Source organism: Adelges cooleyi, unplaced genomic scaffold (genome assembly GCF_023614345.1).
Source record: "Adelges cooleyi isolate 19-005CV unplaced genomic scaffold, UGA_ACOO_1.1 ACOO_flye_CR_arks_rails_tigmint_CR_PRNA_384, whole genome shotgun sequence".
Lineage (NCBI taxonomy): Eukaryota > Metazoa > Arthropoda > Insecta > Hemiptera > Adelgidae > Adelges > Adelges cooleyi.
Window position 1 is genome coordinate 177,569 of NW_026096061.1, and position 23,110 is coordinate 200,678.

Below are 23,110 nucleotides of genomic sequence, written 5' to 3' on the forward strand. Positions count from 1 at the left end.
TTAATATTTGATTAGTTCAACACATTAAAAATATGTTCATCCAAAGTTGTAAAAATGTGAAAACCAATATAGGTATAATAAGTATAAGTAAAAATACAATTCTTGAAGACAAGTTTATAAAATATATTGTGTGAATAGTAATAAAATATAATAAATGCGTTTTTCTTTTACCTAACTCTACAAGCGTTTGTACTGAAACGTTTTGTACAAACCATAGTTGATATAATAAACATTTTATTGTAGTTTATTATAACACTATGTATTAAACAGCGTGTTAGGCTTAACAATAATAATTATACTACTTACCGCCATTTGTATTGTACGGATCCTAAAACACGTACGGTTTATGAAAGAAAAATAAACTTGTTTATAATAAAACTAAAAGGAGTTAAGCAACATATGATGTTTTCATTGTATTAAAATGAAAAATAGATATCTGTTGAATTGTTTAGTATATTATAAATATAGTTTTCACATATAAATGCGTAACCAAGCATAGTTGTTTGTATTAATTAAAATGACATACACAACTATTAAACCTTTATATTATTATAAACCTTTGAGAGCCATACATGTATTTCATATTAGCTGCTGGCAAAAATCGATATTCGGCCACATTTAACATGCCGTTCACATATCATCTCCTGTAGGTTATAATATTATGTTACATTAGCTTAATAATTATAAACAGTATTTGAAAATGTAGCAATTCATTTTTGTAACCTTTTTTTTTTATAAAATTCTAACTCATCTGTTAAAAATACTAGCTGTTCATGTTTACCAGAGCACTTAAACGAAAGTAATATTATCTAATTTTTCTACTTAATTTTTTATCGTTAAGCTGTTGGATTAAGCATGAAAAGTGTGTGCAAAAAAATCTACAATTCGCTGTTGTCCAATCCTTTACTCAATTGAGTTCCATATAATATACTTAAAATCAAAAAAAACACATAAATATATTATGCAAATTAAAAACAAACAAAAATCGTACAGCACATCACTCTCAGTCCAATCAAATGCATCATGTAAACAAATTGAAGGAATACAAACAACAATGTATTTGTACATGTGTTAAGCCTAACAAATCTCGACGAAACCCAATTTTCACTGACTAGTTGTTAAATATAATTAACAAGTTAAATTCTTAACAAATGTTGATGAAACCGACTGAATATGTATGTGATGACAACTAATTAGGGTAAAGTTAATAAAATGTACATTTATTTGGCGGGATCGCATGATTATATAATAAAGAAACAATATGTAAGTAAATGAAGGTGTACAATTTTTTACTATTCTAATGTCTAATGAAAGCACAAGTGTTAGAAAAGTTGTAATATCAATTTAGGACCTATGTAACATATCATAAATTATTGTATTTATGTAGAAAAGAAACAATTATTAGCTTGGTGGCCAACTTATTTTGCTACATCATTATTTTAACAATATTTTTGGAAAACGTTTAGTTAACCCACATAATCTAGAGGTATGTTATAGTTTATAAAAAATGAAAGTAATTTTATCTAATTTTTCTAGTTTTTTTTTTTTTATCGTTAAGCCTTCTGACCTTTTCAAAACGACTGAATTCACACCTGTTAGATTAAGCATGAAAAGTGTGTGCAAAAAAATCTATACTCCTCTGCTGTTGGGTAACATGGTGCGCATATTTTAATTATGCACAACATGGAGCAGTTTGAGTTGAACAAATACTATATCAGTTTTAACGAAATCCCTGTCCGGCCAAGAGTAACGTCGACCTGACATTGATAAATGACAAGTCTGACATATGTTGATAAAACACTTGAGGTGTGTACGGCCAAAAGTGCTTTTATCGACATCTCTCCAAAAGGGGGGATCAATAACCGGCGAGGGGTAAACGTTGAAATCATATTAAATTTAAATATTACAAAAGTGCGGCACAATATACCTGCTGCAGATGGGCAAACATGTTTATTCGGTGGCCTTTTTGATAAATGACACATAACTAAAACACAATTGATAGAAAAAAATAACAAAGGTCGTGAAAAAAAAATACTGTATACAAATACTGCTTTAGTGTGTAAAGCTATTATGTTACAGTGTTAACGGTGTAACGCCTCGGTACATTAAATAAAGATTTATTTAAATTAACATTATGTATATACAAAGCATCTAAATCTAAATTTATATGCAAGTACTTTAATTAAAACTAATCATACACTTGGTTAATTTATTTATGACAAATTGCCAAAGACATTTAGGACATAAAACATAATCAGCCAGTTTCACCAACTATTGTTAAATGCACTCTTAACACATTGTTAGTTAACAATTCATTTAAATTTAACATCTGGTTGAATAAAACAAGTTTCACCATAACATTATTATTGTTAAATTACATTTGTTATGTTAACAAAACGTTAGTTGGGTTACCAAAGCGGTTACCTGGATTCCAACGTTCTCATTGGTTATTAAGATATGTGATAACTGATAAGTGATTGTATTATTTAATTTGTCAGTTTGTTATTATTTGGCATTAAATTTTACGTTTCTTTAACGTTTCGGTTTATATAAATATTTTATAAATAATTGTTTAACACATTGTTTAGATAGTCTATACCTTTCTAAAAAAGTTTGTCATCAAGGACATTAAAATATTTTTTCTATTTTGAGGCCTACAAAAAAGTAGGTAGGTAGTGATAAGAATTATTTCCATTGTTATACTCAGGACAGGCAAGACATAGTAATATTATCTAAATTACAAAATACAATAAATTATGATATTTGAACCTATAATGCAAGTCTGTGCCGTTCCTTTTTACCTAATCTACCTACATAAAATCACTTCTGCTAACCTAATATAGAGTCATGGAAGTTGTCATTTCTATTGTTTTCTAAATACCCAATATAAAGAAGATCCTCATCTATTGTGTAATTCATTTCATTTTAAAGGGACCTGTGAATAATTTTTCAAGAGAAAAACGAATTTTGATAATTGATATTTGATTCATAGCCATAGATTTATATAAAAATTAAAAAAAAAAAACTGTTTTTGTTATTGAAATAAACAAATATTCCATAACCGATATTATAATATGTATTATGTAATGTTAATAATATATCTGAAGTTTATGAAGCACTTTATAGACAAGACAAATATTTATTTTAATTTTATTTTTAACGATTTGTCAAATTACTATATTTTGTCAGTGACCAATATCGATTTGTTAACTTTTATTTTTACACTATATGGACATTATCATTACATTTATATTACAGATATTTATACTAGTAAACTTAGATCCATCATTCGAGGATGAACCACGGGGACTGATGATTGATTTTGCGCATGCTGTTTTGGTAATACCACTGACATGCAAACCTTTGCTATTTTAACAAACCAGCTTGTTGATTTAACGATGAATTATTATTATTCATTATTAAAATAGCAAAATATTTCGGTTTATGCACCGAACTAGATAATATAAAATTATATATTTTTTTTAAATTAATTTTTTTTGTTTTTTGTAAAACCATCAATAACAGAGTTGACGTATTATCGTTGCCGCGTGTTAATGGATTAATAAATTCGTTTCATTTTACAGTACATTATTTGCGGTATTTTAATAGTTATGTATTTGTTTGTTTTTGCTTTTTACCTTTTTTTTTACTAGAAACGTTTATTTTTGTGCTTTTGTTACCACGGTGACTTGGGTTTCTCGTGGTTTCTAGTAAAATTAAAGAAGAATTTTTTTTTTAAACAAATTATGTGCAGCAGGTTATTTTTGTCTTCAGTTTTTGTTCACTAAAAATTAAATATTCTGTTTTTATCTGTAATAGCACATATTAAATAAAACCAGACTGTCAGTGTGACCAAAAAATAATCATTCTGTTCTACAGTGTGGCCAAATACATTTGATCAAGCATCTGTAATGTTATCACCGTCGACCTTCGTTATCAACAACTTGTTATCAGTAATTCTTATCAGTTAACGTTATCATTTTAAATAGCGTGTAAAATTATACTGTAGGCACTACATTTGGTCGTACTGCATTAAGTTTAAGGCGATCAAAACTTTTTAATTGGAATATCTAATGTTTTGCAATAGATATTTAATCTGTGGTAATATCGTGTTCAGGCTTTATAAAACGTATATACTATTTGCACACGGTCACCTTGGCTGAAATTTATTTTGTTATTCCGTAGCTCGCTGCAAACATTCGGCGGAGGCACCGGCGTCAAATAAATTTGTTGGCCTCTCACATAATATATATTTATAAGTAATATTATTAGTTATTCGAATATCGACGGTTTATTTATTATGCGTTCACGGTCGGAAACTATTTCATTAATCGGTCAGCAGCGCTGCTCGGTCGGTATTCTCAACGCGTACTTAATAACCGTAATCGATCAGTTATAATAAAATATACATATATATATATATATATATACCGTAACAGTTACCTTCTCAAAAGCTGCTTATAGATTTTCCCTGGTCGGTGTTTATTACGTTCTGGACTAAGGGTTTAGATTAATGGACGCGATGTAGTATTATATGATGATACGGGGAAAGAGGGGAGGAAAAATATACATATAACTGTAAATTGGCGGAATTCCCATTAAACACGCAGCACAAAGACTTGGGAGGGTAAAACCAACTACTACGCGGTGGCTGTTGGCTCTGCTTTTCCACTATAAGAATCAACATCCGCCGGTGATAAGTGGTCTTTTTTTTGTGAGCGAAAAAACGGGAGCAAAAAAAAACCTATACTTACAAAGTGGATCCACTGTACCTAGCCCAGCCAGTTGGACGAGTAGGTCCGTTACAATACATAAACAATAACCCTTTCGAGGTGGCGAGAGTAAAACTAAAACATAATTTCAACGATGGTAGGAGATTTCCTCTTGATAGAAAATACAGGATGTATCAAAAAGAATGGTGGGGTTTCGGACGGCTGTAGATCCAATACTTCACAACCTAACCTAACCAGACGGGACAGACGGGCAACGTGCCTGACTTTAACATCACCCGGATTCGGAGCAGCAACGGAAATTGCCGCCGTGACTTCCAAGTCACTGGCCAGCTCGTCCAAACCCATCACCGCCACGCGCTCGGTATTGCGGAGTTCCCGCACCGTCCCATCACTCCCCAGGGTGGTCTTGAGAGCCTCAGTGACCGCCCCCACATTCTCCGCTCCTTTCCTGAGCTCCACAAGCAGCTCTCCCTGCCTTGTCCTACGCATGGACGTGATGTCTCCCGCGACACGGAGCCAGAGCGGCCCCCGTCCTTACCTTCCTCAGGGTGTCCAGGTAGGGCCCCCCCTCGCTGATCCTCACCATGATCGCCGGTGAAATCGATTATTTCACCTGCTGATCGCTCTCCTCCTTCTTCTTTCTCCTGTTGCCCTTTCCGCCGGCGATCTGCGTCCAGGTCGCTTTATCCCCGTGCTGGGGTTCAAGCGGCTGTTGAGGCTGCTCCACTGGCTGCTTCAGCTAACCTAACCAAACCTAACCTAACCTAACCTAACCTAACCTAACCTAACCTAACCTAACCTTACCTTTTTTTTTTTTTTAACCTTACCTAACCTAACCTAACCTAACCTACAGCGCTTTGATAGGACTTAAATTAAAGAGAAAGTTGTCAAGTTTTGAATGACTGCCACTAGATGTTACTCCGCGTTCCCGTTTGAGTTCGCCAAGCGTAATTTAGTTTCGACTATGAAACATCTAGTGTCAGAGCCATCTAGTGGCAGTCATTGACAACTCCTACTTTCATTCAAGCCCTACCAGAGCGCTGTAGGTCCAATACTTCACAACCTACAGCCGTTTGAAACCCCACCGTTCTTTTTGATACACCGGCAAAGCCTTGAGATTAAAAAAAATCTCCTTACCGGGTCTTGTCTTGAGGGTAGGCGAAGATGAACAAGGGACGACCGGGTTAGCGTTGCCCTGCAATTGGCACTTACTCGACACCGCCCACGCGTTTATTCTGTCACACAATCATATTGGCAAATCGGGTTCTAATAAATAAAAAAAAATAATAATAAAAAAACGGCGACAGAAATTGAATTGTCGTGTGCGAATAGAAATTGCCACAGCATAAGGCGTGGACGCGATTGCCTTGGTCCTATATTGTTGTTGTGTGGCAAACGCATTGTAGGTCCCTGAACGTTATTAGCGCCGAATCAATAGCAAAAACGAAGAATTGTATTTCTTATTACATAATAAGAAATATCCTATACGGACCTTTGACAATGGCGCGAAATAAAGCAAACAGTTTAGACGGAAAGACAATACTAGTTTTCAACTAGGCGTTTCTTAAAACAATAATAGGTATCAAATATCGAAATCGATAAAAAAGCAACCATTAATTTGAGAGAGTTTTACCTATAGATAAATGTTAGTCAAATGTAAGTTTGAAGTGGAAAGTTCTCTAGTAGTACTCCTGTTATCGCTACCTCATGTTATCACTTCTCTTGCTATTATCACTAACGTTATCACTCCTCCTCCTGTTATCACTAATAAGAGGTAATTGTTTTTAGTGGCTTACTTTATGTTTTTTTTTGGGGTGCTAAACACAAATCTGAAGTTGTCCAACAACATTTTTCACGGCAAATAGGAGAATTCATTAAAAAAAAAAACGCTAATAATGTTGGTTTTTGGCTAATTACTTGCAGAGTAAGCTCGTCAAACCACGAGGTCATCGGCCCGACCTCCTGTAAGCCCACAAAATCAATGTTTTTGTATAACACACATTTTTCAAATTTGTATTAAATATTTTTGACAGGGATTTAATACCATAATATCCGAATTGTTCTTTCAAAACCTTATCATTTAAATATTTCATTGCAAATGTTACAAATATAGTTTAAAAAACACAAGTCCCGTCAATCCTATCAAGTTTAATCGCAGTTTAAATTTAGTAGTCATACATTAATCATATTCACATTGATTTAGTTCAGCATCATCACCCTATCATAAAATTTAATTGCCTTGAATCAATGTAATGACCACACAAATCATATTTTTTAATTCTTGTTGACTTGTGTCCTTGTGAAAACACATGTTATCTTGATAAAATATAATTAAATTTAGTTCAGCAAGTCTGAGACAATTAGCCATAGCATAATGTAAAATAGATCAAATAAATGTAACCCAATGGTAAGTTTGGAGCAAACACAGAGTAAAAAGGTAAACGCCCAAGTTCTGAATCCGTCACACGCCATTGGTTGTGCAATAGGTATAAGATTGTCTACTGTCACCAGTGGAGCTGCCTTTGGCTAATTGATTTATAGCAGTTGAAATCCAGCAGGATTTTTTCATAGCCACGGTCTAAGATGTTATTGCATAAAGGGGCGATCGCGAAAACTAATAAAGCAACCAGAAAACAAATATCCGTTTTCGGTGGGAAATGGCACAGCCAATTTTTAGAGTAAATGCCACCGGATTTGATTAAGCTACTCATCAAAATACCTATGAATTGACTTGTCTGGCGGGGCTGTGTTAGAAATAAATCATTACTAAAATTAAAATAAAGCTGCGAACGACACAAATTGTATTCACTTATGCCGGTATTGCTGTGGAAATCTGTTAAATCAACGGCCGTTGGATTCACTAGAAATTCAGCCTTATATTAATGCCTTTTTGGGTCTGTGCCAAAGCTATTTAACATGTATATTGTACATAATTGTCAATAAACATACGTTTTAAAGAATAAAAAAATAAAAACGCTCTCTTTTAATGCACGTTTGTTAGTTTTATTGAGCACCACCCGACAATAGCAAATCAAAAATACAGTTTTTTATTCATTGCAAAATCTACGCTCGTTAGGATACATATGCCAGCCACGTTTCAAGTGTTAAACTTGCACAATTATTTTCAACTAGCATCATTTTAGCCTGAAGGATTCAAGAAAAAACGGAACAGTATTAGAAAGAAGGAGTATTGTCAATGAAAACATTGTCTTGGGCTAAATCAAATGCAATGCAAACATATTTTTATCGCCGTGTTTTTTTTATACCGAGTAAATATTTTGCACGGCTATAGAATTATCGTGGGGTGTTGAGAGATAAATAGACGGCCAATTCTATTGGACAATATTTACAACTTGCCTCGTTCGGTTTACAAGCCAGCCAAAGTATGTGCACGCGTATAGGGTGAAAATAATAAAAACAAACTGAAAACGTTTATACAAACACTTAAGAAAGGTGTTGTGATTTCAGAAAGACTCGGAGACCGAACAGCAATAATGGACAATCATTAACGATCGTACGGCGGCCGTCTACCAAAGGATAATAAATAATATCACTGTGAACTTAATGTGTATTTCTACTGGTCTTAATGGAATTTATGTGAACCTGAGCAAGTGGCGAATCACTTCTGTTGATCGGCGAATAAGCATCTCCACCCGTGCCTCTGGACACGTCTGTGGGAGAACCTCTCCGGCGGCGGCAACAATTGTCCCACATTTCTGACGAGATATTCAGTAACTGGAAAAAAAAAAAAATAAAAAATAAATACACAAGGTCCATTAGTAGACATATTCATTCAATTTAACAACAAACATATTACAACATGATCGACATAATACTTACACACTATACACCTACACAACAAACAGCTATTGATCATAATAATAATAATAATGGAATCCAAGTAAATTCATTTTTAATGATATTCAGCCTAATACATTAAAGTCGTACATTATTCATCAGATGTATTGTTTTTATATAACCTTAGCTACATTAACGACAACCGGGTGCAATATTATACAGATATGAATATTTTACACATTGAACAAAAAGGCCAGGAGGCACAGTGGGGGAGGTGTCACAGGTATAATGAAATTTGTATTTTTATCAAATAAAAGTTACCATGCCCATCTGTAGACGGTAATAAGAATATAAAAACCATTGTAAAACCCATACAGCCAGTTTCTCCAACTATATTGTTAAATAATTCACTCTTAACACAATGTTAGTTAACAATTCGTTTAAATTTAACATCTGGTTAAATGCAAAAAGTTTCACCGTAACATTATTGTTGTTAAATTCTATTTGTTATGTTAACAAAGCGTTAATTGGGTTACCAAAGCGGTTACCTCGATTCCAACGTTCTCATTGGTTATTAAGATATGTGATAACTGATAAGTGATTGTATTTTTTAATTTGTCAGTTTGCTGTTATTTGGAAGTTAATTTTACTTTCTTTTAACTCTTCGGTTTATATATAAAATTTTTTAACACATTGTTTAAATAGTCTATACCTTTCTAAAAATAAAGGTCAATAAAATAATTTTTTCTATTTTGAAAGCCTAAAAAGAAAGTAGGTAGTAATAAGAACCATTTCTATTGTTATACTCAGGACAGGCAAGACATAATAATATTATCTAGATTAAAAAATACAATAAATTATGATATTTGAACTTATAATGCAAGCCTGTGCCGTTCCTTTTTACCTAATCCACCTACATAAAATAACTTCTGCTTACCTAATAAAGAGTTATGGATAGTTGTCTTTTCTTTTGTTTTCTAAATACTCAATATAAAGAAATTCCTCATCTAATGTGTAATTCATTATTATATATTACTAGTACACTCAGTCAACAAAAATTATAAAACAATTTCTGAACTATAATAATATAAATATTATATATAAGTACTACAATACATTTTAACATGCCGATTAACTTTTTAACAAGCCGATTCCGGGTGATTAATTTAACAATGTGTTAAGGCTAACAAATCTCGATGAAACCCAATGTTCACTGACTAGTTGTTAAATATAATTAACAATAAGTTAAATTCTTAACAAATGTCGGTGAAACTGGCTGATAATGAGCTATTTGTTTACGTTTATCGATAGTGAAGCGCTGTAGTTTGTAGTTGAAGAATATGTACATTTTTTGGGCGTTTTTCTCCATTTTAAAGGGGGAACTGTTCAAATTTTTGGCTGTATAAGATTTCTGATCCATATAGCTTTGCTACTCAAAGGAATCGATTCGGTGGTTTTGAAGATATCGTGGGTAATCCAATAAAAAAAATTCTTATTTTTTTTTGCGAGGAAAAAGTATTTTCAGTTTCGTTTTAATATTATGCGAAACGACTGGAAATGAATCATAAATTACGGGCATTGTGCTGCAGACGAATGAGTACACAAATCGAGATTGAATAGTAAATTAAGAAATAATTTTTAATTCTTAACCTTTTTAGTAAAACCGGAACGTCGAGAGACCGTTTGCGTTTCATCCCGAAATGTTATTACAGTTTTCTTTGGCCACCCGAGGAAATTATATATTTAAATGAAATATAAATTAAATTAACTTTTATTTTATTTTATTCGCGTTGAAAACTTTCCTCGGACAAGTAAAAAGTGTGCTCATAATTTACAGAACAAAATAATATAGTGCGAACTGCGTGGCAACTTTGCAGGCGGGTTAAAACTTAACAAATTAATCAGTTGACATATATAAACCACATACATATATATATATATATATATATATATGTATGTATATATATATATAATGTTAGGTATAGAAAATATTCAAAATCTTCGAAGCGATATAATTTAATTAATAAAAACTAATTGGTCTTGTTGTTAAGATCTGCGTGGCAACGAAAAACGGTAATAACACCATTCAATTTGCATTCAGTTTAATACGTTTTTTTGCTTAAATGGATAAAAAACTATTCGGGTAATATATGTATATGATAATAATACGAAGACTAACATGAACATTGAACCGTTCAAATGGGTGCCAGTTATAGCAAAAGGTATCGACAAAATAACGATCGGCTTATAATAAATAATATATAGTTTTTATAGCTCTGCCTGAAACACGTGGACGAAAGGCATTCATATTTAAAGCCATAGTTTCAGAATAACGATGGTGTACAACATATAACAAGTAGAAATGATTTGGACATTTTCCACCGTTTGCACTTTCAACTTTTTCCCCGAAGTACATTCGTTTACAATGTGTGTACGAGCAAGCTGTCAGCTTAGGCCTCAGTACTATTACTGTTCGAAATAGATTGTTTTTTTTTTTTTTTTACGACATAAATACTCTTATATCGGGAGAATAATATACTATACTGCCCGTTTGTTTCCTCCCTCTTAAGTTGTTTAAATGTTCCCAACATGTTTTTTTAGCAGTATGTTATCGTTTGCATAATTTCGAGTCGTTAATTAGAGTTTATTTTCACCTACTGCTGCTGCTGTTGGTTAGTAGTGCGAGGAAAATAACAACAGCTAAGGTTGGCCATAACTCGTGACGTTATTTATTCATAATTTACAAATATCGTTCACGGCGGCGTATGAAATTAGATATTGACTTAATAATTAGTTATGAAAAGGGTGAAAAAAAACCCTATTATTTCTTACTTTTTAGTCTGTTCCTCCGTTGCTTGTCAGTTTCTGTCTGGAAATATGCACTACAATATTTTCTACCGATTCCATTAGTGGTCTATCCGAGACACAGCAAGCCCATAAACCGATTATCACCGATTATCGTACAATCGCCGTAGTCGAATGTCGAGCATTACATACATTACAAACGTTTTTGTACCAGGATTGCTACTGCGGTGGCAATAAAGCTTTAACGGTTATTTGAGTTAAGGAGGGCACGCACAATGGGGCCGGATAAAAATAAATAACCGTATTATTGGAAAACAATTTTCATAAATTCCGCTCACGGACCGTTAATGGCATTTATAAGCCTACTTACGGCCCTTTGAAGAAGACCGTCGCACAAAGGGCAACAGAACAAAGTCGGGTGACTTCACAAAATTAGCATAATCATAGAATACCCGATAACAGCGTTTGGCCTTTTCCTCTGTCTGCACCATAGCACACGGTGTGTGCTTAACGGTTTAATGGACTTACAGATTTTCCAAAATAATAAATTAAGGTAAAAAGTGATGAATCTCCAAACGACCGCACTACACGGTGGTATAGATCACACAGAACCGGACAAATTGGGGTTACGCCAATCTCGTTATAGTTTCTTTGTCGTGGACACAATACAAAACATTAGTTGGGTATTGATAAACAAATGTAATTAAAAAGAAACACATACTTGGTACGTCAATACGTGATCGTATTACTGCAAAACTGGCAGTATAATGCAATTACAAGTAGACACTTCTGGTGAAAATAAAGTATTCAGTGTAAACTTATGCAAGATGATCTTTAAAAAAAAAATAAACGTGTTCAAAACTCTTACTAAGCGTTTTTGGTAAACAAAAAAAAAATGTATGACAACAAAAAATGTTTACAAAGTTTTAATCAAACTTGAATAAAATTCACATAAACGATACAGTAAAAAAAAAAACTACCTGCAAGTTAGGAAAAGGACATAAAACTGAATTTGCACTTTTTAATTTGTACAAAGTTGAGTGTAAAATAAAACAAATTTGGTTTTTAGAAATTGTTATATTTCTTTTTTTTTTCACAACTGTTTATGTGTGAAAAACGTTGCTCCATTTGTGACTTGATATTTATTTTTAATATAAATTACTTAATATACTGCTGGACCAAATAACCCATCGACAATGAAAGGGTTGTTACACAATAAACATTAATTACCAGCTTGGCTGCGTGCTTGTCCATTGGGCCGACAATTGGCAATTCCAAAGTGTTTGTAGTATTTAATATCAAATTTACAGACAGCAGCAGGTCTGACCTCCACGACCCGAATTATCCTTTTAATCTTTCTTATCTCGGTGTATGGATATTTATTGTATTGATATTACTACACGTTTCATCATTTATGCAATAGTAACAAATAGATAAAACATCATATTTACCCTGGTCACCAGTAAACCACTGTTCCTTTCCGGATTCCTCGCATCCCGTGCATTTGAATTATCTGTAAAAAAACAAATAATACAGAAATATCATTATTAATGTAAAACCCTTCGATAATTATAAAGATTATTGATAAACTATAATATGAAATGTACAAAAACAACAATAAAAACCGCCATGGAGCTTAGGAGCTTTATTATTCAAACATGGCTGTTGTTAGAAAAATGTATATTAAATTAAAGGAGTTTGAACAATTTATTACAGATTATGACGATAAGACAGGAAAAGCTTCGAAAAAATGATATGGATTATTTTATATACAATATATGTGCAAAATAAGATAATATTATAATATAGATGCGACAATCGCCTAGCTAATATAAACTTCAGTGTTTAAATTATATTTCACTACAATTGCATCAGTTAGAGCTTAGGACAAAAAAACAAAAAATGTCGACCAAGTACATTTCTTTATCAGTTCACGATTAGGCAACGACTTACATAATTATTCATGGCCAAAGTTTTACAACCCTTTAATTATTTCAGCTCGTTTGGTAACAATCATTGAGAAAATTTGCATAAAAGAAAAATCGTTAGGTGGATTTATTCAACGCAAATACTATAATCGAATAAGTGACATAATATAGACAAACGATTTATACACAAAAAAGAATTCGATAGCACTGTAAACAAAGTTTCAATATTATTATGTCGCGTACAATATATTATAATATGACCAAGAAAGTTTCAGCGGCCACCATCTAATTGATTTGGTAATTTAATTAATTGGATGGTGTATGACTAAAAGTAATTACTGTAAATGGAGTCGGTCTATATAATAATTAAAGCCTAACAGGAGTGCTGAGCTAATGTTTATCATTAAGTAACGGTTGTGTTGTGCAATGTGTAATGCAGAAAAGTTAATAACATAATATTATGTAGAAATCACAAAACGGGCGAATAAATAATTAAAAAAACGTCATTTGGTTACCGAGCGGTGCTGTTGTACTCAAAAATGAATATCATCAAAACAATCGTTTAATCTAATAATATGATATATTTTTTTCTTTTGTTCTAACGAGTACCGGGGGTTGTCTAGAACGGGCAAGACTCCACGGGAACCTTTGTTAATCACCCTGTATAAATTGTTCGTTTAATTGGACGACATCTGTCTTGATAATTGTACATTCTGCTGCACTGAAAATAATTTAATCCAATCAATTTCAAGTCCGGATGTCGCAAATGTTGCTGCGAATCAGAATTATATAAAAAAAAATGTCTCATAATCAATCGGCCAGGACAAGTGACAACATCTACTGCAGTATAACGTGCAATTGACACGGATAGTGTTATTGATATTCAGCCGGTTTCACCGACATTTGTTAAGAATTTAACTTATTGTTAATTATATTTACCAACTAGTCAGCGAAAATTGGGCTTCATCGAGATTTGTTAGCCTTAACACATTGTTAAATTGATCACCCGAAATCAGCTTGTTAAAAAGTTAATCGGCGTGTGAAAATGTATTGTAGTACTTATATAAAATACTTATACTATTATAGTTCAGAAATTGTTTTATAATATTTGTTGACTGAGTATACTAGTAATATATAATAATGAATTACACAATAGATGAGGAATTCCTTTATATTGAGTATCTAGTAAACAATAGAAAAGACAACTTCGATAACTCTTCATTAGGTAAGCAGAAGTTATTTTATGTAGATTAGGTAAAAAAGAACACCACAGACTTGCATTATAGATTCAAATATCACAATTTATTGTATTTTGTAATTTAGATAATATTATTATGTCTTGCGTGTCCTGAATATATCAATGGAAATAATTCTTATCATAACCTACTTTTTTTTAGGCCTTCAAGATGGAAAATTTTAATGACTTTGATGACCAACTATTTTTAGAAAGGTATAGACCATCTAAACAATGTGTTAACAAATTAAATATAAATTATTTATATAAACCGAAAAGTTAAAAGAAAGTAAAATTAAATGCCAAATAATACTGACACACTACAATAACTGACAAATTAAAAAATACAATCACTTATCAGTTATCACATATCTTATCAACCAATGAGAACGTTGGAATGGAGGTAACCGCATTGGTAACCCAACTAACGTTTTGTTAACTTAACAAATAGAATTTAACAATAATAATGTTATGGTGAAACTTATTTCATTTAACCAGATGTTAAATTTAAACGGATTGTTAACTAACATTGTGTTAAGAGTGTATTTAACAATAGTTGGCGAAACCGGCTGATTATATGTATATTTTAACGGCCGTATCGGTGCACTGAATATAACAATAATATGTAATCGATGGCAATAATGCGATAATGTTACAAACAAATAGAATTACTGCCGAAAACGTGATGATTTCGAGGATTCGTGCAAGTAGGTTTCCACAACATAGTAATATTTTAATCCATTAACATAGTGTATGGCCAATGAAAATCGAACGACATGCCTCATACATTTTGCAGTTTAAGCTATAAAAAAAAATATTAGTAGATCAAAACTCAAAACCACACGTTTTAATTGGATTAATGGTTCATTTTCCATTTGTTTTTTTTTAGTTCAAAACGCTCTTTGTGTTAGATTTATAAAATATATTGAATTATATTAAAAAATGCATTTGATTTTATCCTAATAAATAATTATGTAATACAAAATAATGTACTATACCTATGCCTAAGAGAAACCAGTTATTGCTTAGGAGTAAACCATCATGACCAACCGAGTGTGAAACTAGCATTGCATCGCATAAATACTAATAAATTGACTGTTTGTCTGTTCCAAGTTTGTATAGGGTCAATTTGAGCAATAAAATGCATTAATAACTCTCATAATGTACTCCAGAATGTTTTCTACTGCTAGTCGATTTTTCCCCGTGTATAATCAAACTTTATCTCTATGAATATCTCTCTTCAACAACAGATATTATATTTATACTAGAGTTATGTAGGAACATCCATTTTTATAATTAGAAACCCTGTGATCACACTCAAATGTGATTCTTACACCTTATCAAACAAAACTATACTTTTACATTAAAAAAAAAACACAACTTTCAAGTCAAATCGTTTAAAAATCAGTAAAAATACTTTAAAATAACTAATTCTTAAAAGGATAAAATAAAGTAATTTATTGGAACGAAATGATAATTTATTGATGTATTTTAGTGAAATTGTATAAAAATTAATTGTATATTATACTAGATAGTTTTTTTTTTGTACTAATTTTCTAAAGATGTCTATAAAAATAATTCAACTTGTTAAGTGTACAACATTTGATAGTCCACATTCTAAATTTAACGGGTAGCATGTATCTGGTTACTATTGATTCTATCTATTTATAGTCAACCAATGTATGTATAAATGGACCGTTAAAAAAAAAAACGTTCAAAACAGATTCTTTAAGTACAACTAAGTAGCTATTGTTTTTTTTTCAAACAGCTCTTTTACATTTGAAACATTTTAATATGCGGCTTATTTATTTGCTCCGACGAGTATTATTATTATAACTATTAAAATCACCCTGTATATTAAATTTAATGTGTTAACAGAGCAGCAGCAGCAGCAGCAGCAGCAGCAGCGGTGTTAATGATATACTTAGGGTCACTCCAAATTTAATTTGTAGGCCTAATAAATTGGTAGGTAGAAAAAAAAAACTGTATAAAATATTAATCTTTCAGTCTCGTGCGAACCGCGCAAAAGGTTAATGGCTGAAAGTGAAACCTGCGGTTTGGCTGGGGAAAAAACAACCGACACTACCTCTAGTTGTAGCAGCACTAATGATGATCGCTATCTCCCATATGATATGCGTGTTGGGCGAAAATAAAATGACATTACCGCACACGAGTATGTTGACAAAAAAAATGTAATAATGAAAAAAAAAAAAAAAAAACGTTGGACGCCAGTATTACAACGACTTGTGCTGCCTGGCTGAATAGAACCTAGCTCAGCGACGGTCCATCAATTTATTCGGATGCTCTTATTTGGCCCACCCTCTATACCCGATTTGCGAGAGACCAAATTCGGCTACATACAACACAACCGACAAAATATTTTTTCCATTTACTGTCACTGTATGAAGTAAAAAACACATTAACCCGGTACATAGCGTTCCTGTAAAATTTTAGTCGAGGACAGACGTAGACTCTTACACTCGATTGTTGTTCAGCAAACGGTATAAGATAATATGACTAATTCACAAGTCAGATCCTTTTACGTCGGGTTTCTATTCTGTTGTTAAGTGTAAAAGTGAAGAAACATTTTTTTTTTTTTTTTTTGCAACGCGTTAGACATTATCATCCCGGAGACGGTCGTACCGCTTATTAAAAGTGTAAGACCTGTCCGTCTGTCAATCACTGGTTGTCACACACACACACACACCAAAAGCTCAACCCCATAAATTATTATTATTGTTATATTTCCTCCTAACCGGAGACGTGTTACTCTATAAATCTTTACTATGTATGTCTTTTTTTTTTTTTTTTAATGTAAAACAGACTGCATAACAGCCGTTAGAACAGACGAATAATAACCGGGAATCATATCGTTAAACAATAAGAGAGTGGGTTTTTTTTTTTACCACCGAGACCCAACACTGTTTTTGATAGTGATTAATAGTTGCGAACATACAGAAATATAACACGACCGAGTATACCCAAACTGGCCTACATGGTCGGGTTGATACTTAATACCAAAAAAAAAAAAAAAAAAATACTTTCAAATTTAACACTCGAGGTCGGCGAATATCCATTTTCGATCATAAGTACATAGTTCAAAACCTTGGTAACGACTAAAAATAAATATTTATACTACCGATTCGATTCAAAATAATATATATATTTTTTTTTTTATTAGTTGGACAATTTAAAACCAATAATTGTTTAATTCGTTTATACCTACACACGTTTTTTTAAAAATAAATCCAATAGATAAAGGTTGGTTAACAGAACAATCCGAGTTTTCCTCAGGGACAGTAGCGTCCCTGGCTTATACTATGTGAGGCTTGCAAAACACAATGGGGTCTAATCCATATTCCAAATAAAGTTTATTCTTGAAAAAAAAAAATACACAAAATTACAGAACGAACTTGCAACCCAAATTATGAAAAAATACTTATTATACGAATAATAATAATTATTAAAAACAACAGCGCAGCCAAGTAAATAGCGTGTAATTGATAATTTAATTTATGGTAACGACCGGCGTCTCCTTCGCACAATATTACATATGAGAGGTTGATGTTATAAGCAACGAGGCCATTTATGGAGAAGTCATAGTATGCCTACATTGTCTACTACAATAATGTACATTACAGTTGCACAGTAACATTAACAGCGGCATCACATCATATCAATTTGATCAAAAGTACAGCCATTTGTAATCGTTTAAAAATCATATAATCCACACCAGTTTTAATGGGATGTATCCTTACTCGAACTTGAATAGTTTTGAAAAAAATACAATTGAAATGCTATGTAATGAAACTATAATCAACTATGGAAAAATCATTGATGTAGCCTCCATTATTGCACTTCTTTTTTTAATAAATCTATTTGGCTTTAAGGTGAAACGAAATAATCTTATAAAAATACATTCCATAACAGCTATAATTAACATTATATATTGTTTATATTTAAACTCATGTTACGGATTGGGAGTTCAAAGATCACAGAAGATAAGCTTGTGAGTTATGATAACTGTTATGACTGCGCAGATTATTGAAATTATTATTTATTGTAGGTGCATTAAAGTAAAAACTGTAGGTTAGTTTTAATAGATATTTTAAAACTAAAAAAAAAAACAGTTGTTTTTTTATTATTTCATATGATTTGTTATTTTTTATGGTTATTAATTATTTTGTTTTTAAGCAAATATTTCACTTCTATACACTAATCAAAAAACAAATCTAAATGCATATTATGCACGGTTACAACCGTCCTTCAATAAAAAAAAATCCTCTTATGTAAGGACCAATTCGTGTGTGAGTAATTTTATCAGTTGAACAATTAAGCGGACGACTTTACTATGAATGAAAATGTTATTTATGTTTACACATAAACTAACATGTTTACACATGTTACTTTATGCGTACAACATGTTATTAAATAACATAATTAAATTGAATCTCTTCATGCAAAAAGGGCAAAAAGTAAAGTATAGAGATGTATGAATAAGGTTTTGTTTGTTATAGGTATACACCATTATAATATTAAAAAATTATTCAATTTTTACAGTTTAAAATTAATATTTTATTGTTTTTTTTTTTAATTATGTGTCTATTTTGTTGTTTTTAAAGTAAATAAAATTTGTTTTATGACAAAATTGTCGTTATTATTATTTTAACGCCGTGAACTAAAATGTTTAAAATAAATTAAATACATAAAATTATTGATTTTTGTAGTAAGGGTCTAAGTACAGTATACTTAAATGCTAACAATCTGGACTGCATTTGAAAATAATAATATTGTCTTACATAATGTAATTTTACTGTTTTACCAGCCGGTTTCACCAACATTTGTTAAGAATTTAACTCATTGTTAATTATATTTAACAATTGGTTAGTGAAAACTGGGTTTCATCGAGATTTGTTAACCTTAACACATTGTTAAATTAATCACCCGAAATCGGCTTGTTAAAAAGTTAATCGGCATGTTAAAATGTATTGTAGTACCTATATATAATATTTATATTATTATAGTTCAGAAATTGTTTTATAATTTTTGTTGACTGAGTATAATAGTAATATATAATAATGAATTACACATTAGATGAGGAATTTCTTTATATTGAGTAATTAGAAAACAATAGAAAAGACAACTTCCATAACTCTATATTAGGTAAGTAGAAGTTATTTTATGTAGGTAGATTAGGTAAAAAGGAACGGCACAGACTTGCATTATAGGTTCAAATATCAAAATTTATTGTATTTTGTAATCTAGATAATACTATTATGTCTTGCCTGTCCCGAGTATAACAATTGAAATAATTCTTATCACTACCTACTTTCTTTTTAGGCTTTCAAAATAGAAAAAATGATTTTAATGGCCTTGATGACAAACTATTTTTAGAAAGGTATCGACCATCTAAACAATGTGTTAAAAAATTATATATATAAACCGAAGAGTTAAAAGAAAGTAAAATTAAATGCCAAAATATAATAATAAACTGACAAATTAAATAATACAATCACTTATCAGTTATCACATATTATCTTAATAACCAATGAGAACGTTGGATCGAGGTGGTAACCGCATTGGTAACCCAACTAACGTTTTGTTAACTTAACAAATAGAATTTAACAATAATAACGTTACGGTGAAACTTATTTCATTTGACCAGATGTTTAATTTAAACGGATTGTTAACTAACATTGTGTTTAGAGTGGACTATTTAACAATAGTCGGCGAACCCGGCTGAATAGCTATTGGCATCGATGGAGCCCTCGTATGTTTATGCGTTTAGAAACGTATCAAAAGGTTTTTTTGATTTTTCCAAAAGTTCAAAGTTAAGGACCACGGCTGTTTTTGCACGAAGCTATTCAACGACAACGACTTTGTCCCAAAGCGCGGGTTTCAACCTCGGAAACGTTGCGGAAATAAGAAATGCGATCCGGCCTAAACGACGCGTGTGCGTGTGTCGTACCGACTGTACACGCTAGCCAATAATTATCATGCCGAGTAACAAGATAGCGTGTAATTTTTCTCACTGCCTACCTAAATGTATAAAAAAAAAAAACAGACGTCACACTCTTGCTATGTATTTTCGATCCTCCCCCCTGTCTCTGTGCGTAGATCTTTTCGCCGTTCTTCGATCGTTTAACAAGTCGGTCAATGCGATTTAACCGGTGGTCCAAGGTCTCGTTGCCTTACGTCACACACTACACACACACATGTATTGTGTGTATTAGTTGGCATGGTTACCCCCGGTGTTAACCGTAACGTCTTGTCCACGGGCCAATTCATCACGAGGATCAACGGGTGAAAGGCTTAACCGTGAGCGCGATAATCCGCATGCACAGCGGCCGGCCGGCCGGGCTGACTGATCGCAAACGGCCAAATACACTAATTACACATTATCAAGGGTGATGAACAAGACGAATGACACACTGTAAACTGTAAATATTTGTTCCATAATAATTAATATTTACGTGTGTGTATACCTATGCGGTGTGTGTGTGTGTGCATAGAATGTTATTAGTTTCGGCACTGCAGTGTTACTCACAGGTGGCGCACAAGAAAAGATAGACAGCACTTTGGGTTTTAACTTGGTTGCATTTAAATACGTATCTGTATTGCCATTTGGTCTCTAAACGAGCTACTCCGATGACCCTTTTTCCTGTACAACTACGCCTGTATAAATTCTAGTTTAGTGCGTTATAAGCTAATCAAATTTAATAACTGCTTTTTTTACGAATCGACACTGTAATCGGTATGCTCTATCGTTTAAACTAATTAACGAAAACTACACAGTCATTACTCGAATAGCATTTAAGAAAATCCGTACATGCTCCAAAAAAACGATTATTATAATTTTACTCAGACTACTAATGTACTTGGGCTCATGGTATAGCTGTAACAATAACAGTGCAGTGATTAAGGCATAAAGTTCCTCCAATGAAAATATCTGCCATTAATTTCGTAAATAAATAAATGATCGACAAGCGTAAAATGAACACATTACATTTTTTTTCCCGTTAAATTAGTCAATAGTATGGCATTTAGAAAAATTAAATTCCCAAAAAAAATAAGAAACAATTTCTTTGTATTGTAAAGATTTGGGCCAAATTATAGTAAATGCATAAATTATGTGTACATGTTTATAAAATGTTTTATTATTAACACAACTTAGACATGAAATACATTCAACAATATTATAAGACAGACCTAATCAAACACATTGTATAACACATTATGTAGCTTATAGCCGCATAGCTGTACCGGTAACTTGTTTTATCCAATATTTTATTTGTAAGTCGATTGTTTTAATGTCAATAACAAAGTTGGACATATTTTCTTTGTCGTAACAAGTATCGTAAACATTAAATTAATAATACAAGCCTACTAGCGAATAGACTGTGGAGCTCACTAATGAGCACCATAAAAAAAAGTCTGCTCCATCCAACATAATATTATAAATTGCCTATGAAACGTCTACCTAGGTTAAAGTAGCCGTTTGACCAAGTTAGGTCGTGAGAGCCGTTAAGGGAATAACTCAAATTGAAATTAAAATTCAGTTCGAGTATAATATTAACAGAAACATTCCTCGTTTTCACTTGCTAATAAGTTATACAGTTGCGTTGTATTATATTATTTCCATACTTGGGGCTGTTCGCTATTGCGATTTTCAAAACAAATGTACATAGGTACACTAATTTGTAATATTGTTGATATTTTTCCCCCAACTTATTAAAATTAAATTCAATTTTAGTTGCAAACAGTATTGCATTTTACTTAAATCAGATTTACCGAGTATATCGTCTGTTCGATTGATTCCACACATCTACAGGTATAGTGTTTTGTTGATTTTCTTTCTCAGAATGCTTTTTAGGATCTAGAAGATCAACGATTTCCTTACCCGATCGACGCTGGTCTTGGAGCAGGCGGTCCGACGACACAGTGTTACTCTCTTCGGCCGCGCAACTCTGATGCTTAAATAATTCTTTGCCGTTGGACGAGCAACCCATGTGCACCCCAGTCGCACTCCTATTCAGTCACCATCACCGTGACCGCGGCTGGGGCTCCATGTCGTTTACACCGACTTCGCCACCGATGTCCTGCAACAATCGTCGACTTTCTTATTAAAAAAAAAAAAATACTATTTAAAAAAAAAAACCGAGCACTTTAAGATTTGGAGATCATCACGTCATATTTTTAGTAATCATACGCCGGGTTGCACCAAATGTTGACACACAGATAAACTGGACTTAACTGGAGTTTTTAAATAAATTCTGTTGCATAAACCATGTTTTAAACTGTATCTGTCGTTAAAACAATGTATTTTACCACGAGTTAGATCACAGGCTCATATTTTATAGCTGTGTAAAAATGTATGTATAGTTAATTTTTCAAAAAAAAATTATTGAAGCTTGGGCGGGGTATTATATTTACACTATTTACATGACTTGAGGTTACTCCCCCTTGGATGTCTAAATTTTGTTATCAATGTTTTGCGTTAAAGTGGTGATAATGGAATTAGCATTGATAAGACCCTATATGATAACAATATTAACTCCTACTGCTGATACCATTTATTCGATAACCAGTATACTGGTAATAACCTGAATATA

The 23,110-nt window shown here is 32.3% G+C and overlaps 1 protein-coding gene across 3 annotated transcripts in view; it reads right to left on the reverse strand.

The window, feature by feature from the left end:
* Positions 1–23,110, reverse strand: part of LOC126841478 (high affinity cAMP-specific and IBMX-insensitive 3',5'-cyclic phosphodiesterase 8) — a 64,863-nt gene that overhangs the window by 24,010 nt on the left and 17,743 nt on the right. The window contains exons 2-4 of one of the 3 annotated variants that reach the window (XM_050577975.1): positions 22,399–22,597; positions 12,788–12,849; positions 8,337–8,468 (exon numbers count right to left, since the gene is read on the reverse strand). In XM_050577975.1, the coding sequence (XP_050433932.1) occupies positions 8,337–8,468; positions 12,788–12,849; positions 22,399–22,507 (303 nt within the window). In that variant the 5' untranslated portion in view covers positions 22,508–22,597. Of the gene's footprint in view, positions 1–8,336; positions 8,469–11,363; positions 11,502–12,787; positions 12,850–22,398; positions 22,598–23,110 lie in introns of those variants that run through there. The other 2 variants (XM_050577977.1, XM_050577976.1) reach the window with 2 other exon arrangements.